Source organism: Cygnus olor, chromosome 16, assembly GCF_009769625.2.
Source record: "Cygnus olor isolate bCygOlo1 chromosome 16, bCygOlo1.pri.v2, whole genome shotgun sequence".
In the NCBI taxonomy this organism is placed as follows: domain Eukaryota; kingdom Metazoa; phylum Chordata; class Aves; order Anseriformes; family Anatidae; genus Cygnus; species Cygnus olor.
Genome location: NC_049184.1, coordinates 15,404,073 through 15,426,759, shown reverse-complemented (window position 1 = coordinate 15,426,759; position 22,687 = coordinate 15,404,073). Strand labels below are relative to the sequence as shown.

Genomic DNA, 22,687 nt, shown 5'->3' with positions numbered 1-22,687 from the left:
ATGGCTCAGCACCGTCAGCTTTTGGGGTAAAGGCAGGAAAAAGGCGCAGCAGCACAGTGCATCTCATGTCCTCGGTGCCCTTACCTGGCACAGAGGCTCGGTTCTGGGAGGGAGCTTGAGCCCCCTCAAAGGGCTGCTGAGTTGTCAGCGCTTTCCTAGAGGCACATCTTGCAGTGCCTGCGGGAGTCTCTGACTCTGGCCCACATCCTCTGCATTGCCGGGGAACAATGAGCTGACACCAGGATGCCATGCGTTCGGGGCTCAGCCTCGGCCCGCCTGACCTTGATTCACTGGAGCATCATTTGTAACTTATTTTACATAATTTTGCTTGCCCCTAACGAGCTGAGCTGCTGCTGCTGCACTCTGCCTCCTCCTACTTAGTTTCATTTTGACATCACTGTGTCCTCACGGTAGGTTCGATGATGTTGCACGGCTGCCCTGACGCTGCTGGGTCTGTTCCCAGGCAGAACGAGGGGTAACCTTGCGGCGAAGGGTGACCTCGTCACTTGGTACAGCGGCGTCTCCTCCTCCGGCTTGAAGGATTTTGCTTTGGTAGTGATCTTTATTAGATTCCTGCCTCAGAGCTGGGAAGATTGTTTACCGTGATAAGTTACTGTAGGGAAGAACCACCTCTAAACACGTACTGAGTTTGTGTTGCAGCTATGTATTTTCAATATTATTCCAATATTCGATATATAATTTTCAACATATAGCTGCAGACTTGCTTTAGAATGCTATTTAATATAAATGCTCTTCTAATTATAAATTCAATTTCTTGCCATCCCCCGGCATGCCCCTCCATCTCACCTAAAAAGATCCAAATGCCATTGAGAAATTGCTCCCCATCTTTACAGATTTATTAAAAAAATAAACAACAACAAGCTTGCATTTTAGCTCTACCTAATTGTTCAAAATAACAAGAAATACTGCAGCACGGCAGCAGCCACCAGATGACAATGCCCGTGACACCTGCCCGCTAGCGAGCCACCCCGCCACACCTCCCCGGCTCAGCGGAGCAGCGCGGCGCAGTCCGGAGGCTGCAGCCGGGGCGATTCCCCGGGCAGGCCAGAGCTCTCTGCAGTCAGGCGCTGTGCTCACGAGGCCGCACCGGTGTTTCCACCCCAAACTGTCAGCCCTGACGCAGCTCGGCCTGCCCCGGTGCACCCAGCGGTTTGTTCCCTTTGACGCGGCCGGCTCGCCCACGGCGGGCAGCGCTGGCTCCCGGCTGTGCCCGGCCACGGGGGTCACGTTCGCCCGGCAGCGTGCACTCACCTCCCGGCGCAGCTGCTCCTGTGGCTTCCCCGCGGCGGGCGGCCGGTGCTCGCGGGGAGGCAGCTCTGCTCTCCTGCACCGTGCAAAATGTCCTCTGCCTGCAGGGCATGGCAGGTACGCAACCAAGCCTCTGCCCGCCGCGGCTGCTGCGCCCGTCGCCCCTGTGCCCCATCGGCACGGGGCATCGGTGCCCACCCCACCACCCGCAGCCCGCCGCAGCCCACCTGGGCCCTCCCCGCAGCCGGAGGCAGGGCTGCCATTTCCAGGCTCGCCCCTCCCAGGCTGCCGTGTTTTCATTCAGAGCCCTGGGAGCCGGCAGAGAAATAAGCTGAGGTCAGAGCAAAGGCCTGGGCTCATGGAGACGCCTCAGCTGTGGCTGCTGAAAGAGCAGCTCGCTTGTAAGAGGCGCCTGTTCCCGGTGAAAGACATACACCTCAGCTTTGTTTGCCGTCTAAAAATAATGCGCCTGGCTCCCCCTCACAAGGAAGTATTTACCTTGGAAAAAAAGTATTGTGTACTGTGCCGGCTAGAGAAACAATGCGAATGCACCGAGCACGAGGCTGGCAGTCGGGAACTCGGGTATGCTGCTCCACCGGCCCCCAGCCAGAGTCAGCGGGTAGCCCTGGGGAAATTACTTCTTCTGCCTGCCTTGGTTCCCCCTGGAGAAATTACCTCTCCTGGGCCGTGGTGAAGATCAGTTGATCAGCAGAGCCAGGGCAGGTTTTACTGCAGTGAGGAGGACTGTAGCTATAACAGCTGGATTGGGCTTCACGTTTGCCTGGTAGCTTGTGCAAAATTATGTATAAATGTTTAGCACAGAGAAACGTCATCAGCATTTTAGCTACCATTTTTTCCCAATTTTCCAACCAGATATGTTCAGAAAAAATTCCCAGAAAAATACCTCTGGAGAAAAAGGAGCAAAATCTGTAAGTTAAAGCATTTCCCATGTTATTCTGATGGGTTCTTTTTATCATTAGCCATACAGTTGATATTGTCCTCAGTCTAGCATTTCCCCAGGGCCTGTTCCTAAGGCATGCACTGTGCCCGTGGTAAGAGGGACAAGAGGAAGAGGGAAGTTCTAGGAATCAAGCTCTTCTTTCTCCTCGCAGCATTAGCAGAGGGAGCCTGCTGTGGTTTAACATATCCCCCGCAAAAGCTGCTTTCATCCTACACCTAAATACCATGAGGAGTGAACTTCCTAAAGCCCTGGAGAAGTCTAAATATAGAAGCCAATCAAGGACTGACTTCCCAGAGATGAGAAGTACCAAGAACAGTTTCTTGATCAAAAGTTGTAAGAGTCCATATTGAAATAAAGCGTCTGTCTCGGTACCCAAGCCTGTGCAGAAGGAGTAATTGTAGAGGTGGGCTCGTGCTCCTCGCATGCCGGCTCCGTCTGCCTCGCGGTACCCGCAGCGCCAGATGCCGGAGGCAGGCAGGAGGCTGCGGTCTGGTGAGGTGGATGGATGCAAGGTGCGAGTCACTGAAGCACCGACAGGAATTTTTCTGACAGTGCGACAGAATTTCGCTCCTTGCTGTATATTGCAGTTTCTGTCCCTCTGTAGGTACCCACTGCTGTTTCCTGTGCATGTCCGCTCCTGGTCACAGCTGATCATTTTTTCTGAAGAACAAAAATTTCCTTAGAACAAAGCACAACTTACAGGAAATTAGAAAGGCACGACACGAAGGCTGTGAATCTCAAAGCAGCAACCTGACAGCGCCTCTGTGCACGTAGCAGAGGGAACCACCACGGGCACTGAGGAAGAGCAGGGATTGCTGATTGCTGCAGAGATGGCACTGCCAGGCGTGAACCCTCAGCTGTGCACCGTGGGGGCACGGGATGGGGAGCCCTGCTCCTGCCCTGCAGCACTGCAGGCAGAGGGGACGGCGCTGCCTCTTCCCCGCCTGCAAGGGAGGTGACCTTGAGGGGCCGCTCAATGCAACCAGCCCCAAAGCTCCCATTCGGGTGTCCCGGGGATGAGCGTGACAGGGGCCCTTCCAGGTAGCCATGGGAAGTAAGAGTTTAACGTGCTGAGAGAGGCTGTACTGAGCCGGGGGGAGATGCTGTGGTTGAGACAGAGACAAGCACTTTTATGTGGGATGTGCAAGGACAGGGGAGGGCTGAGGGTCTGCTCCTCGGACAGCATGCAGCGTGCAGCCATAATCAGCAGGGCTCTGCTGGCAGGAAGTGGCTTTTTGCTCGCAGGAAGCTGAATTCGGCTGCTATCAGCCCCTTGCGTAAAGGCCAGGGGAGCGTTTTATCTGCCGTTGAGCGCAGCAGATGGGGAAGCAGCCGGCACTCCCTCCTGGCCCGCTCCTTTTCCAGCACCCCTGCCCCACGGCCCTCGCGTGACCCCCCCTCTGAAAACAGCCGCTTTCCTGCAGAGCGGTGCAGGGCAGAGCTTGCTGCGCCCAGGAAAGCTGCCGGCCCCGCTGGAGGAGGCAGACATTGCCCCTGCCGGAGCACAGCCCCGGGACCCCAGGCTCCCGAACTCCTCCTGGGCCTGTGCCGCATCCTCCAGCAGTGACCCCACCAGGCGTGCAGGCTGCGGAGAGCCGGGTCCCTGGGTGTTCGGGTGGAATCCTCCCAGCTTCTCTCAAATCAGAGCGGCAGAGCCAGGAGAGGGGACTGGGGCGCAGAGGCTTGTGGGGACGGGCAGCCCTTGCACGAGGCCGCTCCTCGCACGTTTAGGTCTCGCATTGCACAGGGAGGCAGCAGCATTTGGGGGCCGGTGCAGAGGTCAGCGCGGGGGTCCCGCCGCCCTGCGGAGGGTGAAGCGTGCCCCTCACCGCTGGGCTCAGCCGCAGACCCCCGGCCGTGACCGCTTTCACACCCCAGGCAGCCAAGAAATGGCTGCAGGGGCCTGCAGAGGCCCAGCGGGCGGCTGGGAGCAGGGAACGGCGGCCGGGGGCCCTCGGGGTGGCCGCTGCCCACCGGGACCTGGGGCCGCCTGCGGCCTGGGAAACCGCCCCGGGGCCGTGCCCCACGGCCGCTCGGTGCCTGCCGGGCCGAGGCCGGGCCGCGGGGGTCCCCGCCGGTGGCCGCCCCCGCCAGCCGGTGCCTCCCCGCCGCGAGGAGCCGCCCGGCCGGACCCGGCCCGGCCCGGCCCGGCCCGGGGGAGCGGATTACCGCCGGCAGCACGGCCCCGCCGGTTGCCATGGCGACGCCGCTACCTGCCGCCGGGGCCTCAGCCCGGGCCGGGCGCGGGGGGGGGCGGCTCCTTCTTCCCCCCCTACCGCCGCGGCAGATGTCACCGGGCGGCCCCGGGGCGGCCCCCGCGGAGCTGCACGGCCCGGGGCAGCGCGGGGGCGGCCGGCGGGGAGGGAGGGAAGGGGGGGGGGGGGAAAGGGCACGGCCGCGCCCGAGCCGCTGGGCCCCGGGGGAACGGGGACGAGCGGGGCCGCCGAGGCGGGAGCCGGCGTCGTGCGGCAGCCGGGGAGGGCAGGGCGGCTGCGGGAGAACAAAGATGCGGGGAGGGGACGCGGGCGAACCCCGTGAGGGCAGCCCGAGGCCCGCCGCCATCTCCCCGAGCCCCGGGGCGCCTGGCGCGGGGCTCTCCCCTCCTCTGGCTGCCGAGGGGCGAGGGGGGCTCCGGTGCCGTGGGTGCGAGGTGACCCTAACCCCAACGCGGCCCCCTGCCCCGAGCGGAGCCCCGGCCCCAGCAGGGGGCTCGGCCAAGGGCAGTGAGGAGAAGTGGGGGGCACGGGGCGAAGGGCGCGGGAGGCTGGCACGGGACGTGGGGCCGAAGGGGCCTGTGAGGTGTGAGCGGGGGGCACGGGAGGAAAGGGGGGGCAGCGGAGAGGAGGGAGACAAAGGGCTGCAGGGAGGAAGGAGGCAGGTGGGAAGTGAGGGGGAGAAATGGACAAGAGGGGTTGGAGAGCACCGAAGGTGGCTGGGAAGGTGGGAGAAAGGGGAGCAAAAGCTGTAGGAATAACATATAGGGGACAGGCCAGGGACAGGAGGGGAGGAGATGGGTGAGAAAGGGCAGGAGGAGAGGCCAACTAACGCTGGGCAAATGTGGGAGGAGGTGGGATGCCTGAGCATGGCGAAGGGGCTCCCTCTGCCAAGCACCTGAGGTGCCGTCGGCTTCCCAAGCACCTGTCTCAAGGCTGACTCCTGAAATCTTGTGTGCATTTTGGGGGCTGGCAGCTCCCAGTAAAGCCCCAACACCAGTAGGGGGCAAAAGCATCCTTTATGCTCATCCTTCTTCCCAACTGAATTTTTATTGCTTTTTAAACTTAATGGCTTTTAAGCCATTCTGAGATATTACGGGCTCTGACTCATGCCTTGAATACTCGTGAGCAATACTGGGTGTGGAAGGAAGACGGAGAGGGGCGTAGGCCCTTTGAGAGGTAACCTATAGCACATATGTCCTCTTAAATCCTAGGTCAACATTTGGTTATATTGCCACTGATAAACCTTCATAATCCCAGAATCACCAACTTGGTACAGCTTCTTATATCCAGTGGCTTTGATACTGCTTGCATCTCACCTGCTTCCCAAAGCTAAATAGTCATCGTGGGGGGAGAAGTCTCAGCGCGGACAAGGGGCTGGAGAGCGTGAGGAGTCAGGAGGGCTGCAGCAGGGGACGGGCTGGCGAGGAGGCAGCTCTGGCACCCGGCATCCGGACGGGCTGGTGAGGAAGCCAGCACTGATGAGCAGAGAGGCTGTAGTGATGCCAGACCCCGAGGTTCTCTTAGCTGCAGTCATTGTAAAACCAAGGAGGAAACGGGAAACCACCGGCCTTGCAGGGATGAGGTTATTTGCTGGTTGGGATGGCCCTGGAAATAGTGATTTGCGTGTGGAGTTGGTTGCAACCTTAATTTTGAGGGCTCTGCTTGTTGCGACTGACTGTGCTTTTCTCCTGATGCAGTTTCCTTTGTCCTGTTTCTCTAATTATCCTCATTTCAACCCTGCTCTGAGGATTATTGGTCAGTAGGAAGCCTCCTAATGCCCGTTCCTCCTTGGCAAGGGAATACCCATGCCCTGGATTAAAGTGAAACTCCCCGAACAGTGACAGAAGAAATTAGATCTATATTCCTCAGAAACCCTCCCTCAGGCGAAGTTTCCCGACCCCCACCACATCAGCCCTGCCACCGTGCCCCTTGTGTTCGTTCTCAATATTCTCTTTGTTACAGCCACCTTTATGTACGGCTCAGAGCTCCCGAGGGAAGGGAGAGGTGGTTTGTGCAGGAAAAGCCCCGTGCCCGTTTCCAGAGCGAGCACGCCCACCCGTCCCGCTGCGGCCGCGCTGAGCGTAGATGGTCTCTGCTCTGAAATCGGGGTGAGCAGCTTCAACAGGCAGCGCTTCACGGTGAAAGACTGCTTACCCAGTGCGTTGGGTAGTCTTTAGCAGAAGTCCATCCCTCTAAATGATTGATTTTTGAGATTCCCTTGACTGGAGGCTTAAGAACAGCATTTATTCAATCTGTAGTCCGTGTGAGTATATACAGCCCAAGCACCAATAACAACAAAAAAGACAGCTTGGAAGATGGGACATTTCCTTTGGATGCAGCCCTCTGCTTGCATTCACAGATTTGAATGCACATGAAGAAGATAGTTTGCAGGTCGTTTAGATGTGCAGGTTGCTGCTCACCAGCCTGCTGTGTACAAACTGGGCTGCATCTGTGCATTTATTTTCGGAACGCAGGCCTCAAAGGGAAGTGTTATGTATATATATGTGTGTGTGTGCGCGTGTGTGTAGCATATATTTATATATACATACGCAGCAATGGCATTTTTTCAAGCAGAGGCAGAGTGACCTCCAGAAGCCTGGCCCTTTCTGGTACTCCCTGCTGTCAGGGCAGGCACCGACCGCCCCCATCGCTGCTCCCCGTGCCGAGGCTTTGTGCCCGAGCGCCGTCAGCAGCTGCCGGCTACCAAAAGCTGCCTCCCCTCCCCGGCGCTCCCTGCCAGTGTGAGCTGACACCGTTCTTGCCAGTCGGCTCGGAGGAACACTGCTCACCACACTTCCCACTCCCACCAGTCTGTCACCACTGCCGTGTGGCAGAATTACAGCCTCCTGCTCCTCGGCACATCCGAACACAAAGAGCTGTGCTGCTGCTGCCAGCGCTCAGCTGCTCTGCGTATGTGAGGGAGGGAGGGTGCCTCAGAAAGGTCAGTGCAGGGAAGGAGGGCGATTCTGTCTCGTTCCTTTAGGGGCCGTATCCTGGCATCACAGTGAAATCTTGTCCTGCTTATTGATCGTAATCATGGGGACTGCGTTCAGCTGGGGTGCCCCACGCACGGGCACGCACGTCTCGGGGGTTCCCAGGGTGGTTTAGTACCACTGCAGGTCCACAGAGCTTCCTCTGCCTATTCCCAGCCTAGCAAAATCATTCCACATTATGAAAATTGAATTTCTCGATTGGTTGTGACTCCGCTCTGGACTCTCCCCTCGTTTTTGTTCCTGGCCCAGTTTCACTGGCAGCTTTAGCAGCAGAACAGCAGCAGCCGCCACTGCCCTGGCTACAGCATCCTCCCCCCCAGAGCACTGTTTAATTTATCCCCCACCTCCCCTGCGCCCTGGCGGCTCGGGGCTGGCGCTCTGCGACTCTGCCCCCTCCAACCACATTAGCCCCGGGCCCATCTCGTCACCCCTGTCACCCACCGCTGACACTAACTCGACTTGCCTGCACTGTTGTAGGGGGCAGATGGACTGTCGGAGCCCGAGGGCATCTCTCTGAAACGCGTGGCCGTGGTGGAAGATTTCTTTGACATCATATACTCCATGCATGTGGAGAGCTCGTCGGAGCCGGGCAAAGCACCCAAACATGCCGGGCAGAAGAAAACCTACCGAGCGGTGAGACCCCTCTTGGTGCGCCCGGCGGCGAGGGGACGGGCGCGCAGGGCAGCGGGAAGCGCTTCCAGCGGGACGGCCGGAGCGGTGCCGCGCAGGGGGAGGCTGGAGGCTGGAGGCGATGGAGGCCGCTTGCCTGTGCGAGGAGGCGTGAGAAAAGAGTTGTTTAAAGGCACAGCAGCTGCGCTCAGGAGACGGGAAGCGGGGCTGCAGCAGCAGCACAACAGCGCGGCTGCTTAGAGAGGAAAGACCGAATGAATCATACAAAGGCAACTGTACATGTCTGGGGGAAAAAAAAAAAAAAGAAAAAAAAAAGGAGAAATGCTCAGCATCGCTGATGTGCGAGGGGATGTTTACCCAGTCCCCCGCGCTCTGCTCTGTGCCATCTGCCTCCCCTGTGCCAGCCTCTCCCCAGGGAAATGTCAGGCCTGGGCCTCAAAGGGCGGCAGCAGCCAGGAGAGGGGACTGGGGCACAGCCAGAGCCCGGCCCCGCTCTGCACCACGCCAGGGGCATTGGCCTCAGCAGCCCACGGCTCAGCTCCCTCCTCTGGAAAATGGAGGCTGTTCCCGAGCTGGGTCTCCTCAGGTGCTCCCCGGGTGCTGAGAACCAGATCTATCCATCCTGAAGCCATTCTAGTTAGGTCAGGAATAATTTAGCTTGAAGTGTGCTTCTCCAGGGAGCTCCCTGTTTCTCCTGACTCTGCACAGCCCTTCGAGGCAAATATTTGGGCTCTCCTGTTAAAAGAAGAGCTGAATTTACTGTCCAAATCGTAGGTGCTCTCCTGAGTCCCACAGCCCTAAGGACCGAGTCGCCTGGAGACAGAAGTGGCTGGCAGCAGCTGGCGTTTCTGGTGCGCGCATCAGCTCGGAGAGCTCTGTGCAGGCCGCCCTGCTCTCCGCAATGATGCCTGGGGTTGTGCGGGGCTTGGTGCGGGGCTGGAGCCCTCACGGGGCTGGGGGCTGTCCGTGTGCGTCCCACGCCATGGGATGGTGCAGCCCTGCCCTGCAGGTCCCCACTGCTGGCACTGCAACGTGCTGTGCGCGCCCTCCTGCCCTATGGACTGCAACAGCCCTTCCCCAATTTCTTCGATTCATCTCTCAGAAAGACAAGGCTGTGCCTGGGCAGCTCAGGAGAGCAGCAGGGTCCCGCTCTGTGCCCAGGGCTCCTCGCTGTCCCCTCGGGCTCCCTCCTGGGCTCCCCCTGCAGCACCGTGCATCCTGCTGGGCCCGGGGCTGCAGCTCCAGCCGGTCGGCTCCAGGAGCTCGGCTGCCCCCAGCTGCCTCCCCCTCTCCCCAGCATTTCTGATTAGAGAGGCACTGGAGAGTTTGCCCTTGTCCCTGACCTCCAGAGGGAGGCAATCAGAAAGGGAGTTTGGATGGGAGATAACTCATCAGGGAAGCTGTCTGCTCTGCAGAGCATCAAATCAGCTGAGAAATAACAACTGTATCACTAAAATTAGCTGAACATTTGCAGCAGGAGCTGAGGGCCTGCTAGAGCAAAAGCGACAGGGACACTGGGCTCGGTCCCGCAGGTGAGGCGGAGGGACAGCTCTCTGCATACGCCATGGTTCCACATTTGCCAGCAGCAATTTTCAGGCCCTTGAATGTCAGCATTTCTGTGGGAGCTCCTGGTGCTCGAGCACGGATAAATACCGCGCAGAGGCAGGGGCTGAGCCGGGCATCTACGCAGCCACAGCAGAGCTAGATGGGGCTGTGCCTAAATAGAAGGAGAGTCCCATGAGGACCAGGCACTGCATCCTCCATTTGAATCGCTGGGACGAGGTCCCTGCCTGAACTTTCTACCCATCTGGCATTAGCATGCATGTAAAACACTGGGCTCTGCTGCCGCTCAGTGGAGATGGATGTCTCTCCCTCCCACCGCAGCGTCAGGTCCCAGCGCTGCTTCGCCATCACCGCGCAACCCCCCCTGCCCCAGCAGGCTTCCTCCATAACGTATTTTCCATCTATTTAGGAAGACTTAAACGTCACCCCTTCCCGTAGGATAGAAAAAAAGAATGCTTGGAATTCATGCACCTTTAATTTTGTTAACGAAATGAGGTGGGAGGCTGAAGCCCCGGGCCGGAGGAGGGTCCGGGCTGCCCGCCTGCCTCTGCCCCGCTGCCGTGGCTCCCCGGGTGTCTGGTTGCAGCCCCGCTTCCCGTGTGAGCCCCGCTTCTGCTGGGCTCGCCGCCCCGAGGAGGGGCCCAAACAATTGAATTTCTGTCTGCTTTATGACCCCACTTGTAAGTGCTGTGACCCCTGCTGGGGTCGTGGCCCTGGTTTGGGAACCACTGCACTGGGACAAGTCACTTAGACCAAACAGGATGGGTGATTAGCAGGAGGAACCAACCCCAACGTAAGAGGTGGACTCTCCACCCTCTTAATGTCTCCCAATTAAGACCAGATGTCTTCCTGGATGATGTTTTAGGCAAGGCACAGGCTGCTGGGCTGCAGGAGAACCTGGGAGAAGCTCCCTGCCTGATGCTGTACAGAAGGTCGGGCTCCATGGTCTCTTATGGCCTTGCAGAAATCTTTACATTAACATTGATATTGCCTCCTCTTTTCTCCAAATAACCCAACCATGGTCTTTAGAAACACTGTAAGGTTGCTGCTGTCAGGAAATAATTGGAACAGTAGTGGCCCACGACAGCCAGGTGCCTTCTGTGGGTGCTGAGGTCTGGATATAGGGCTTTAACTTCAGGTATCCGAGTTTAAAAAATTTACCCTTAGCTCTTCCTCATCTGTAAAATACACATTTCCCACAAAGGTTCAGGAGATTTAATTCATTGCTATTTGTAAAAATGTTTTCAATTCCCTAGATGAAATATGTCACAAAAGTGCAAAGTATTATTAACAGTAATTGATTGTCATTGTGGGAAAAAGTGACCTGCCCTTACAAAAGATTAATGGATTCTTCAGGTTACTGGTGCGATGGTAATTAACAACGCAAACAGAGCTGAAGAGGCCTTACTTTCTCATCTGATTCTTAGGCATTCGTGGCTTCCCTCTTCTCAGACTCCAGGGAGGAGCAGAGAGGAGTTTCGGGGCGGGGGGGCTGAACCTGACCCTTTTTGTTTGGCCGCCCTCCAAAGAGCGTTTGCAGGACGGGTGATGCTCAGGGCAGGGCAGGACTGGGAGCAGCACCCCGTTGCTGCCCCTACCCCAGCTCGCTGGGCTGCGCAGGGTGAGGGGGGACGGTGCTGGCTGCACCCCGGCCCTCGGGCTCTCAGCCAGGCCATGCAGCCCTCTCTTTGTTTCTCCAGATTGCAGAGACCTATGCCTTTCTCCCAAGAGAAGCTGTGACCAGGTTCCTGATGAGCTGCACCGAGTGCCAGAAGAGGATGCATTTCAACTCCAACGGACTGGAGCCCAAAGGTAAAGGCAAAGGGATTGCGCTAACAGAACGGGCAGCATCTCATACCGGACATCACTGGAGGGCTGTCGGTGGCTGCCCCGCTCACGAGATGTGGCCGTACCAAATGGTTTTCCTACCCTGGGCTATTTTCAGTGCGCTTTTGCAGCAAAGCCTAAAGAATTGTTTAAAACTCGTGTTGTCCACCACCGTTCATGCCCTGTTTTCAGCAGAGGGAGTGGGAAGGGGCTGCTCAGCCCCGCTTTCCTTCTGAGCAGGCGATTCCTCTTCTGAGTCCACCTTCCCCGGGGCAACTGTACAAAGCTCGGGTCAAAACCTTTGCAGAGAGGTCTGCAATCAGCTCGTGACTGTATGTGGGTGGAAGTGCAGATCTCTGAGAAAACCTGAGCTAAAGTTTTTCCTTTAAACTATTAATTTGGTAATGAAAGACACTGAATATGTCTGAATAACTGAAGTTTCTGATAAAGAAGGAATTTGCAGTAATTAATAGATATGCACGTCATGATCCCATTTTGGATAACAGAAAGTGTTTTGGTAATCAAAGTTATATTATGCCTGTGTATACAGCCAATTAGCATGGCAACTGTGGTAGTTAGCTCATTACGGTTCTTTTGTAAACTGAGCCAATCTGCAGCTCCGAGGCCTAAAAGCTATAAGCAGTGCGTAAGATGGGACCAAGTTTTCTTCTAGAGTAAATGGTTAAAGCTGATGTTATGTTTGTTTTTTTTTTTCTGAATTGTGAACTTGTTTTCTTCATGAAGTGCAAAGCATCAAACTGACTCTGAGAGGTTTCACCCAACAAAATTACTCCTATAAAAAATATAAGCAAACTGCAGAGAATTAGAATATTTCAAAACTCTTAAGGCAAATAGAATCATTTGGCAGCTCCTATCAAGCAGACGAGCAGAGTTAAATGAACACAGGATCCAACAATAGGAACCTTCTAGTATTAAATACCAATTTCCAACTGTTTACTACTAGGAACAGACCTACAGACAGCCCGGAGGTTCCGTTTAAGTGGATTATGTGTGCCAGTTATCCATAGTTAGTTACTGAAATGCTTTGTGCTTGCTATATTTTTTTAGAAACTCTCGCAAATAATCCTACGTGACATTTATTAGCCTCAGCTCCATCACTGCAGCCCTTGCCCATCCTGCCTGCCAAGGGCCCGATCCCTCCTTCAGATCAGGTCAAGAGAAATTGTGGCCTTTGGCCTCTGCGGGAGCAAGCCCGACCTTTACACCGGCCGCACTGCATCTGCTGCACATGGGGCCCCTCGTGCTGCCCCTCGTGCTGCGGCCGCACCAGGACTCGGGGGCAAGAAGGGCAGCAGGGTGGGAGGCCGCAGAGCTGCCCATCGGGTTGCTGCCCACCGGGTTATTGCCCACCGAGGCCAGGTCCCCTTTCCAAGGGCTGTTGGTTGCAGGGTCCTGCCCTGCATGTCCCACGTGCCTCCCGCGGGGCCGCGGCACCGTCCAGGCTCAGTGGCAGCACACGAAGGCAAGATGCTGGGTGTCCTCCCCAGGAGCAGGGCTGAGATGTGCTGCCCTGAGCAAAGCAGAGCAAAATGACTGCCATGAGGTTTTCCCCCTTACCAGTTCTCTCGAAAATAATCCCAAGAGGAAGAGAACACGCATCGGAAGTCCTGCTCCTTATCCACCAGGAATGGAAGGACAGAAATACCTTTCTGCTCTGAATAGTACCTAAATAGTGACTAAGTACCTGTGAAAACACAGAGAGCAGATTAGATAAGGTAACTTTTACTGGGGAAGAGTGTCTGATTTCACTAATGCATATTCAACAATTCATCTGGAGCAAATCACCAAAAAATGTTGGGGTTGTAGAAAAATTATTTAGGTGTATTCACATGCATAAACACATACAGACATACATATGTAAACTCTAACTCAGTAAGATGGAAACATTGGAGTCATTCCTACCTATTCCTACTTCTCTTGTCCATTAAACAAGCCTCAGCACACTTCGTTTGTAATCAGAAAAATCCCTAATTAAACTTATCTAACGTTGAACCCTGCAGGGCACCCACATAGTTCATAAAAGCAAAATTATCTTGCTCATGGGAAGCTTTGAACAACACTGTACTTTTACACTGTTATTAAATTAGGGCTAATTCCAGTGGAATTATACGAGTCTGGAATTAGGATTGAAACCATTTTACTTTAAACCATTCTGCCTGTTTCATCTGTATTTCCAACACACAGGGCATGTGATACAGTTAACTTTTACAAAAGGAGCTAAGCGATTCCAGTAGACCCCTTTAGTGACAGAGGATATGAGGATTGTTCCTGTGGAGTCCTCCAGACCCTTTAAAACAAAGGTTTTCTTTCTTTCTTTCCAGTTAGCTTTAAAAAAATAAATAAACAAAGGTTTTTTAGGCTCCAGCTCTTCCTGTTGCAGTTGCCCAAATTACAGGACATTTGTTGCTGCTAGTGGGATGATTCCAGGGTTACACCGGGATGGTTTCAGGCAGATCTAAGTGCCAAGGTTCATCTCCCTTCTGCTCTCACCTGAGGGTGCTGAGCTGCCTCCGATGGGCCTCGCTCACCGCAGCAGCTCTGAGCTACGAGGGGCAAGATGCCGGAGAGCGGCGTGCTGGCCTCAGCGCCGCAGGGCTCGCCCCTTTCAGGCCTGAGCTTCAAGGAGAGAGCAGCCCCATCTGTGTTATTCTTAGCAAAGCTTTCCTAAACTTGTCCCGGTGACCCCAGCCCAGCTGTGTAGGAGGCAGGTTTTGTTCCTGGGAGCTTTTTTTGCTTTTACTGCAGAACCAGCCTGCGGGAAGCACCCCTCGTGCTGGGATTTCGCATCTTTTTATCACAAGAAAACGTCCTTGCACAGTAGAAAAATGGCTTATTTTGCATGCTTATGTATACATAGAACGGCTCCTAATTAATCTGTAGGTCGACGCATGACAGAGAGCGGTGATATACAGCCATGAGAAAAGAGGAGAGGAATTAGTTTACAAGATCCCCAAGTTTACAACATTCCTAAAAGCTTTGCACCTTCATATGCGAGCGAGTGATGGCCTGAGTAACTGCGGCCATCTGTCCTGCGTGCAGAGGCAAGAACGCTTCAGATGCCCAGGGCTGAATTAGCAGGACCTGGAAAGAAAACCTCGCATTTCCACAGACCTTGCCTAGGCTCTCGATGTGGAAGATTTGCAAAAGCTTTGCAACGTTTAACTCAGTTACAGACGATATGTTTTTGGGTCAGGTAATTTCTTAGTCAGTCACGATAGATGTGATATTTCCAGAGGTGTGAAGCATCTTCAGGTCCACTGAGTTCCACGGGGATTTTGTGATATTCAGCATTTCTGAGAAGCAGGCCCATTACGTTTGGGTTGATGGATTTTCTAAGCTGCTGTAAAACATTTTGTGAAGGCTGTTTGTTAAAGGGGCTGTGTCAAAGGTGCCTGTGAAACTGGTGACCCCAGAAAATGCAAGCCAGGCAGTGGGATTCAGAGATGGGAGTGGAAACCTCCCACCATCAGTTCACCTTCAGCTCCTGGAAATCCTTCTTCGTTGTTGCTTAAGCTCGCTTTCCCGTGGATGGCTGCACATCCCTGCCGAGTGCCCTGGAAGGCTGGGTCAATTCTCCACACTTGCATATCCCTGTGCTGAAGGCAAAGAAATCTTCCTTTTTGCCAGCAGTCTGTCCTGTGGGAAATGGCAACTTTCCTCTTGAACAAACACACTGCATGAGCATGTAAATTTAGCGGCAGAATAAATAATCGTAGCAGTCTCCAAGTCCTGTGCAGGGAGCTCCACAGTGATGACGACAGAGCTGACAAGTCTTTGTGAATTCAGAAAAATCACTGAGGATTTGCTTTATTGGGACTTGCCTAGTCTGGCTAGAAAAAGTGATCTGCAGGAGCAGTCTGAATCAAGAGTGATCTCTAGAGCTCAGTATGATGCAGCCAGAGGAATCAACAGGAACAATTTAAGTTGAAGATTTTTTAAAATTAAGTTTGTGTTTTAATGAGGGTGTTAAAAATAATCTTCATCACCAGATAGCGATACTTAATAAGTTGCCTTAATGTTAACTCCTACCTGAGGGAATCCCAGCAAAATTGGCAAGACTTTGCAATGCTAAAGCAAGCTGCAAATATATTCGTGTTCATCAACCTCTGCATAAATCCCATTTGCATGGAAGTGCTTCTGAGACCTTCAGCAACACTCAGTTTCTTCCTCTGTTACATTTTAGTTTGGTAGGCTGAAAAATTATATATTGTGTGTAATCTTTTTCCACAGGTGACAGCAATGCTTTTTTTTTTTTTTTTTCCAAAACAACATCTGTTCTGTAATTATCCTCTTGGTGGGGTCATGTTCTTATAGGAACCTTAGCTCAGCAGGCACCAGCTCTAGTTAGGGATTCTAAGTGCTTCAAATACATATGTTTAATGATTATGAGAATGCATCGCAGGTTTGCGCTCCCACATCCCCGTATCTAAACTGATTTTTTCCTCTGTTCTTCAGAGAGCGAACCACCTTCCTCTTTGGTTTCTGGGATCATTGACTACAACATGCCTCTCACCTCTACTTATCTGAAGCAAATGAAGCTGCGGGTGATGAATTCGCAGGAACAGGTGAGTTCCTCTCCTGCCACAGAGCAGCGTGCGGCGCACAGCGGGTTTCTGCCCATGCGGAAGGGGCAGAGGGGGTGGCTGATGCTTTCGGGGGGATTTTTGGAGGATGCTTTTGGATATGTCTGGTTTGTCCAGGCAGGTCTGGCTTTGACAAAGTAAAGCAAGTGTTGCTGCATGGCAGTGGAGAGGGCAGCGTGCCTTGAGCTTTTGGCTGTGAAAAAGCAAACAGCTGCATCAGTCCTGTCAGCGGAGAGGAACTGAGATGTACTTGGGGCAGTTACTGTTTATAGCAGTCTGCTTGATCTTTAGACTTACGGTTCTTCCAAAAAGTTGTCTTAAAAATAAATATAGTGCATAGGAATTTGTTTCTTTACCCCTTCCTATTTGCCTGGGAGCTTTAGCAGATGGGCTCTGCCAATGCTTCAGTCGGTCTGGTCAGCAGCTTGGTGAGGCTCAACTGCAGCCACTCCGCTCTTGTGTCGCAGTGGGAGAGGGCTCAGTTGGTTGACGAGAGTATTAAGCCACTGGATTTTGATTTGGGACCGGATGGGGCAGACTGCCACAGGATTATACCCAGGCTATGCAATTTTCTGAAGTTCTGCAGCTGCAGAATTAGCTATGGGAACCTCTGTGCACCATGGAAACAGTCTATAAAAAGAAAAGCATGTTTTACTCGCTCCCCACAAATCGGCACTGCAAGCCAGTGCTGGATCTTCTCTCCAGCACACTGAAACCTAAATCTGATCTCTTGCATTATTGCCAGTTTGCAGTAATGAAAGAGTTTGCATTGTGCAGGGGAGGGAAACATTGCTGATAGCTTGAACCGTGAAGTTGTGCCCCGTGGATATTTGTTTATCTAATAGCAATCTAAGGGGACGCTGGTAAGAGAATCCAGTGCCAGGGTGTGAAATGCCAGACGTGGGTTTGCTGTCAGGAGCTGAAGGGACAGACACAGAGCTCCTCCGTTGTTTCAGCGGTGAAACCTTGCCTGAGAACGAATGGACGTCTGACAGGAAGCACTGCTGTGTTTCAGAATTTTTCCTTTGCGTGTGCTGGACACCCAAGTGGGTTAAGGGTTTTATTAGCAGCAGGCTGAGCTGCACGTCGGAGCTGCGCGGGGCTGGGCCAGAGGCAGAACTCTGGACAGCTCCAGCCCGGGCTGCGGGACGGGGCTGCGGGGTTTGGGATGCAGGATGGGGGACAGGCTGTGGTAGGTGCCGCTGCAGGGACCCGTTTGGCCAGCCAGGATCGAGGGCTGCCATTTCCTTTGGCTCGTGCAGGGCGGTTGCTGGGTCTTGGTGCAAATCCTAGCAGAGCGGTGTGACTACAGCCGGGCCGATGCACGTGCCATTAACTACCGACCTTTTCTTCACCAAGGACTTAGTGGTCTGTGAAGGCTAACCGTGCTTTTCAGCATTTGAGGTGGTTCCTTCAAGTTAAGTTTGATGTATACGTAAAGGACAGTCTGAGAGGTTTGTTTATTTACCACTTACACGTTTTCTACTGATAGGGCAGTTCCTCTTGGCTCCAAAGTGCTGTTCAAGAGAAGCGTGTTGTGAAGCTTAACTAAACTCCTGTGCCAGTTTCTACAGGTAGAAAGCAGGACTTGTAGTTTGATCTCATTTCTGTAATAGGAAATATCCTGGAAGCTAGCAGACGGTAGTACAGAATCTTGAGTTTTGAAGCTGCAAGTTTAGGGATGCGTGCTTCGAGAACTTCGGTTTGGTAACTCAGAGTTTTGAGAAGTGTGTGCCCTGAATTTTGCTGTAGGAGTTTGCACTGGCTCTATCACTAGATAGACAGACATAATGTACTGCTAACAAGAATGCAATCTGAGCTGGGGGACTGAGGGACACAGGCTGCTGCCCCCCTTCTTCCCAGCAAGGCAGCTTTAGGGTGAGGGAGCTGCGGCTGCAGTGGCTTCAGGTGTTTACAAACTGCGAAAGTCCTTTAAAGGCAGAAGTTATTCTGACTTGGCTACTAATGTAAAAACAAGGAGAAAATGCTCCCTGCTTTTAAAGTTTGTTTGCACTACACAAATATACAAGGCATGGTTTTATATCTCAGAATTTACAAAAAGATATTGGTTCCTCTATCTTGGCTTTGCTGCCTTGCCACCTTGCTGCCTTGCACTGCACTAACATTTGATGGTATTAATAGAAATAAATTAAGCAACTGACTTGTGTTCTACTTGGCTTTTGCCAAAAGCAATTATTTGTATGCAGCAGCACCAGGAGGAACTTGCTTCACTAGGGGTAACAATGAATGAATTTATGCCAAAGTGGCCTTTTAACTTCATTATTCAGGAAAAAAAATGTGCATGTAACTGTAATTTATTACTGCTGTTAAGCACATCAGTATTAGGGCAACAGTGTCTCCACGAGGAAGCACAGCCAGAAGAACCTTAGAGAAAGCATTTTATCTGTGCTTAGGGACAAAAAAAAAAAAGAAAACACACAAAAAAAACCAGTAAAGTAAGGCACTCTTTCCATGGCCGTTTATACAATGAGGAGTTCCTGCAGAATTTACAGAACGAGAAGGCAAGTCACCATCCTGTATGGAAGTATGCAGAGAACAAAAGTCAAATAATTTTCTCACATAGTGAAGATCAATATATTTTGAGTCAGTACATTTATTCTGGCATGCCTGACCCACGCAGCTTATATTGGGTTCAGTAAAACAAGCAGGAGCTTCTGGGCTGTGCGTCTTCCTTCATTCCAATTTTATAGCAATTCTCCTGTGTGAGAAAAATCGGGCCCCTTACCCTGGCCATGTAGTGCAGAATTAGCCATATTTCAGGGTATCTGCTGAGGTATTAAAGCATCCTCTGAACTTCCGACCTTTTCAGTCTAGCAGCAAAAAGGAATGAAAAGAGGATATTTGATATTTATCTATAATGATCCTTCCACCTCATTTTCACACAATAAATATTAGCATTTTTAAATGATTGCTTATTTGAGTTTATTGCAGTCATTTTCCAGACAATCTTTTCTATCTTATTCAAACTCATCCTTGGATTTATTTTTCATGCCGCACTGTTCAGCATGATTTCCACTGAGGCCTCATGCACAGTGGCTGGTGGAATATGACCGCTTTAGAAGAACAAACCCCAGCACTGAAATGCCAAGCTCCCTCTGCTTGGAGATGCTGCTGCTACCTTGGCAGATTCGGTCTGGGCTGAGTAACCAGGTTTAAATGACAGAGAAACATTTTCAAAGGTTGCTTCAATGACTGCTGACAGAAGGTCACACAATCAGTGAATGGCAGGAGCTGCTCTTGGATGTGAAATAACACAAGCTTTTTCCTCGTTGCTATGGCTTTGCTACACGGACTTGTAAGTGCTCGAGAGGGAGAGGGCCTTGTCCTGCACCCTCACACAGTCCACCTGCCCATTAATTGCACGGTGAGGCTGGGGTGACGGTGCAAGGATGTGAAGTGCTTTGCAAAATAAGAACTCGGTTTCAAGAAATATTTCAACCAAAGCAAAAGGGTAATCCAGGAAGGGGGGGGGCCGAGGGTTCAGGTCCCCCCGATGCACAGGGAGCTGACGTTGTCTCACGGTGGTTAGGGTCCAGCCTCGCTGCAGGACCTGGGAGATCGTGGAGCCTCGTGGCCAGGGAGGCTGTCAGCAGTGTGAGGCCCTTCGCCTTCCACTCTGCTTTCTCCCTGGTCCGCCACTATTGTGCTTGCTCACTTGGGTGTCTCAGAAGGCTCCGGTATTATTACCAGAACAGCTGAGATGCATCTTGCCCTGGCAGCGTGCTTACTTCCTTGCTGCTTCAGGTCCATCTCCGTGCTAATGCTGGGGATGCAGAACTGGCTCGCGGGAGGCAGCCAGGGCAGGGAGGAGCGCACGGCTGGAGCTGAGGGCTCGTGGTTGTGTGACGGTGCTGGCCAGCCACAGCTTGGGGCTGTCCTGCGACCCGTGCAGAGTTGGTCTAGCAAATGTTCTGGGGCAGATTTCTGAAATCTGACAGGAGTGTGGTGATTAACACAGGTCTGAGTCTGTCAGTTCATTAGTGAGAATCATAGACATCTCTTTTCGTGTGGTCCAGAAGACCAGCGCCAGGTTTGGCAGATCTGTGCGAGGTCCAGGTACCGGGATGTAGGTGTTTGGGTGCATTGTGAACAGTTGTGAAGAAATGTTGATGTGCGGAGAAAGCAGAAGCGTGCAGTAAGTATTCCTGTTCGGTGCTTGGAAGGAAGCGGGATGATGTGTTTCCATCACATGAGAATGATAAGGTACTTCCTAGTCCATTAGTGATTAGAGAGGGTGTTAAACATCTCCAGGAATAAATATCTCTAAATCAACATGACAAGATAACTTGCATTCAAGAGTCCTTTCCTCAGCTTGGGAAGATCGGTGTTTCCTGACATTCATTTTTAAGACACTTTGGAGCACTAGCAAAATCTCCTTGGATTTTCCCCTGGAGAAATGGGCATATTGGCCCTACGTGGAGCGTGGCACCGGGACCAGCAGTGACCCTGGGAAGGATGGGAGAGCTGCGGCAGCGGGCACGCGGCCTGGCAGGCTGCTGCGGTGGGAGAGCTTTCCGTGACCCTTGGGTGTACCGACAAGGACGGGGACAGCAAGAGGAGGCTGCGTCATCCCAGCTGGGCTTGCTGAGACCAAGACTGCAATGCCACATCCAGGTCTAGGGGCTGTTTTTGAGAGGCCATTGAGAAGCTGCCGAGGGAGCGAAGTGGCACGAGGGCTGCCCTGCGGCTGGGCCGGCAGCGAGGGGCTGTGGGAGCTGCGTCTGCCTGACCAGGCAAGGAGCTTTAGGGGTAATTTGATTGCAGGCTCTGAGTACCTTGAAGTCAAACAAACTTAATAAGGAAATAACATAGACATAACAAGGAAAAAGGCTTAAGGGCTGAACTTAGGAAAACTCAAAAATAAAGGGCACATTTTTAGCAGAGGGAGAGCGAACATTCACTGAAACAAGCTCCCAGGGAAGAGATGGATTCTCCAAATTTGTATCTTCCAATCCAAATGCCTTACCCCTCTAGAAGATACTGTTTTGCTAGATGCAAATTACTGAGTTCAGTATAGACATGACTCCCTGTAATACAGATTTAATTTATGCAATAAAGGCTTGATCATAGATCTGCATCAGCAAAAAAGCCCTCTAGTGGAGATGCAGCTTCTACTGGCAGGAGTGGGCTTTGGCCAATAAATTTAAATTTTGCCCTAAATGACAGACTTTGTCCAGGCAGAAGCAGGGGAGGCGGGCCCAGCCATCATAACAGCATTCCGTACATTTGCTGCTTCCCTTCACCCTCTTAACTGACAAAGACAGTTTAGCAAAACTTTTATCCTTGGCCTTAATGGCTCATGAGATGCGGGAGGTCAGATGATCAAACCATTTAGCCTGGTTTCAAACTTCTGTGAATGGCTTGCTTTCAGTGAAGGTCAGCTCATTTTTGTTATTGGAATTAACCATGAGGTTCCCAGCTGGTAAAAACATCTGATGTTTATTTCCAGTTCTGTGGATCTTACAGTATTTTTCCCAGTGTAGCTGCATTACAGGTAAGCTTTGTACGTGCTCAACGCAACACTTGATGCAAGCAATACAATTTGAGAGCAGACCCTGGGCTGGCTGGGGTAAATTCTGCCACCGCAGCTTCCATCTTCCACACGAGGTGTGATGCCAAGGCCCTGACTCTTGGCAGTTACAAGGCAAACCACGTAATTTTCTGTAAGAAAGGAGGCGTTAAATCAAGCGGCACTGCCAGATTCTGGCGATGCTCACCATACTTTGTCCTCCTGCACTGCCCAGGCGTGTTTAGCGGCTGCGTGCTGCTGCTCCCCTTTCCTCGCTGGCAGTTGTGTGTTGGAGGAGCAGTGCCGGTCCCTCGGCCATGCAGCTCCGGGGCCGCCTGGCCCCGCGGTGGCCCCGCCGGTTCTGTGTCTCTGTGCTGGGCCTGGTCATGGCCTGGGCCCTCCTGGACGAGCGGCCTGCGGCAGCCTCGTTGCCGTAGCCTGTTTCTGAGAATACTGAGCGAATAGGGCCAGAGATCGCATCGTCTTTCTTGAATTCACCGTTTCTTCCAACTATGTCCCGTGTTTTGTGAGGAGAGATGCTGCCCACTCCCTGTGTGGCGACAAGCATCACGGGCAGCTTCTTCCAGCAGAACTGGAGACCAGGTTTTGGTTCGGATCCCGCAAAGGGGGCTCTGAGGCATTTCCACGGGGGCAGCGTGGCAAGGCCACGCAGGGTTACGAGAGCGTTCAGTGTCTGTGCTTCCTGACTGAGCTCCCGTGGAACAGTCCCACGGATCTCGTTCGGGTTTCCCACAGCCGTGAGAGGTCGCACCGGGGGCTCTGCATCACCTCACAAAGCCGGTTGCTGACGTGCTGCGTGTTGACTTTGATCGAGTCACACAAATGGCTGCTTCTTAATTGCCTTCTCCGTTTAAAAGGGGGCTAGTACCTTAGAGAGACTTCTGAGGTCTCGCTCACTAATAAAGCTCTTCGAGAGCTCGGATGGCAACTACTTTGAGAGCGTGAACTATTATTAATGATTTCCGTTATTATAGAAGATGAAGCTGTGTGGTTCAGCTTTGTAACCTTGAATCATGTACTTGCTTGTGTTTCTGCTCCTGTTAAACCTGCACAGGCAGGCTTGCACCTTGCTT

At 52.9% G+C, this 22,687-nt stretch overlaps 1 protein-coding gene across 4 annotated transcripts in view; it reads left to right on the top strand.

The window, feature by feature from the left end:
- NOL4L (nucleolar protein 4 like) overlaps window positions 1–22,687 on the top strand; it is a 56,821-nt gene that overhangs the window by 8,626 nt on the left and 25,508 nt on the right. The window contains exons 1-5 of one of the 4 annotated variants that reach the window (XM_040576352.1): window positions 4,679–5,622; window positions 6,409–6,554; window positions 7,917–8,072; window positions 11,333–11,444; window positions 15,936–16,045. In XM_040576352.1, coding sequence (XP_040432286.1) covers window positions 6,417–6,554; window positions 7,917–8,072; window positions 11,333–11,444; window positions 15,936–16,045 — 516 coding nt within the window. In that variant the 5' untranslated portion in view covers window positions 4,679–5,622; window positions 6,409–6,416. Of the gene's footprint in view, window positions 1–4,678; window positions 6,555–7,916; window positions 8,073–11,332; window positions 11,445–15,935; window positions 16,046–22,687 lie in introns of those variants that run through there. The other 3 variants (XM_040576350.1, XM_040576353.1, XM_040576349.1) reach the window with 3 other exon arrangements.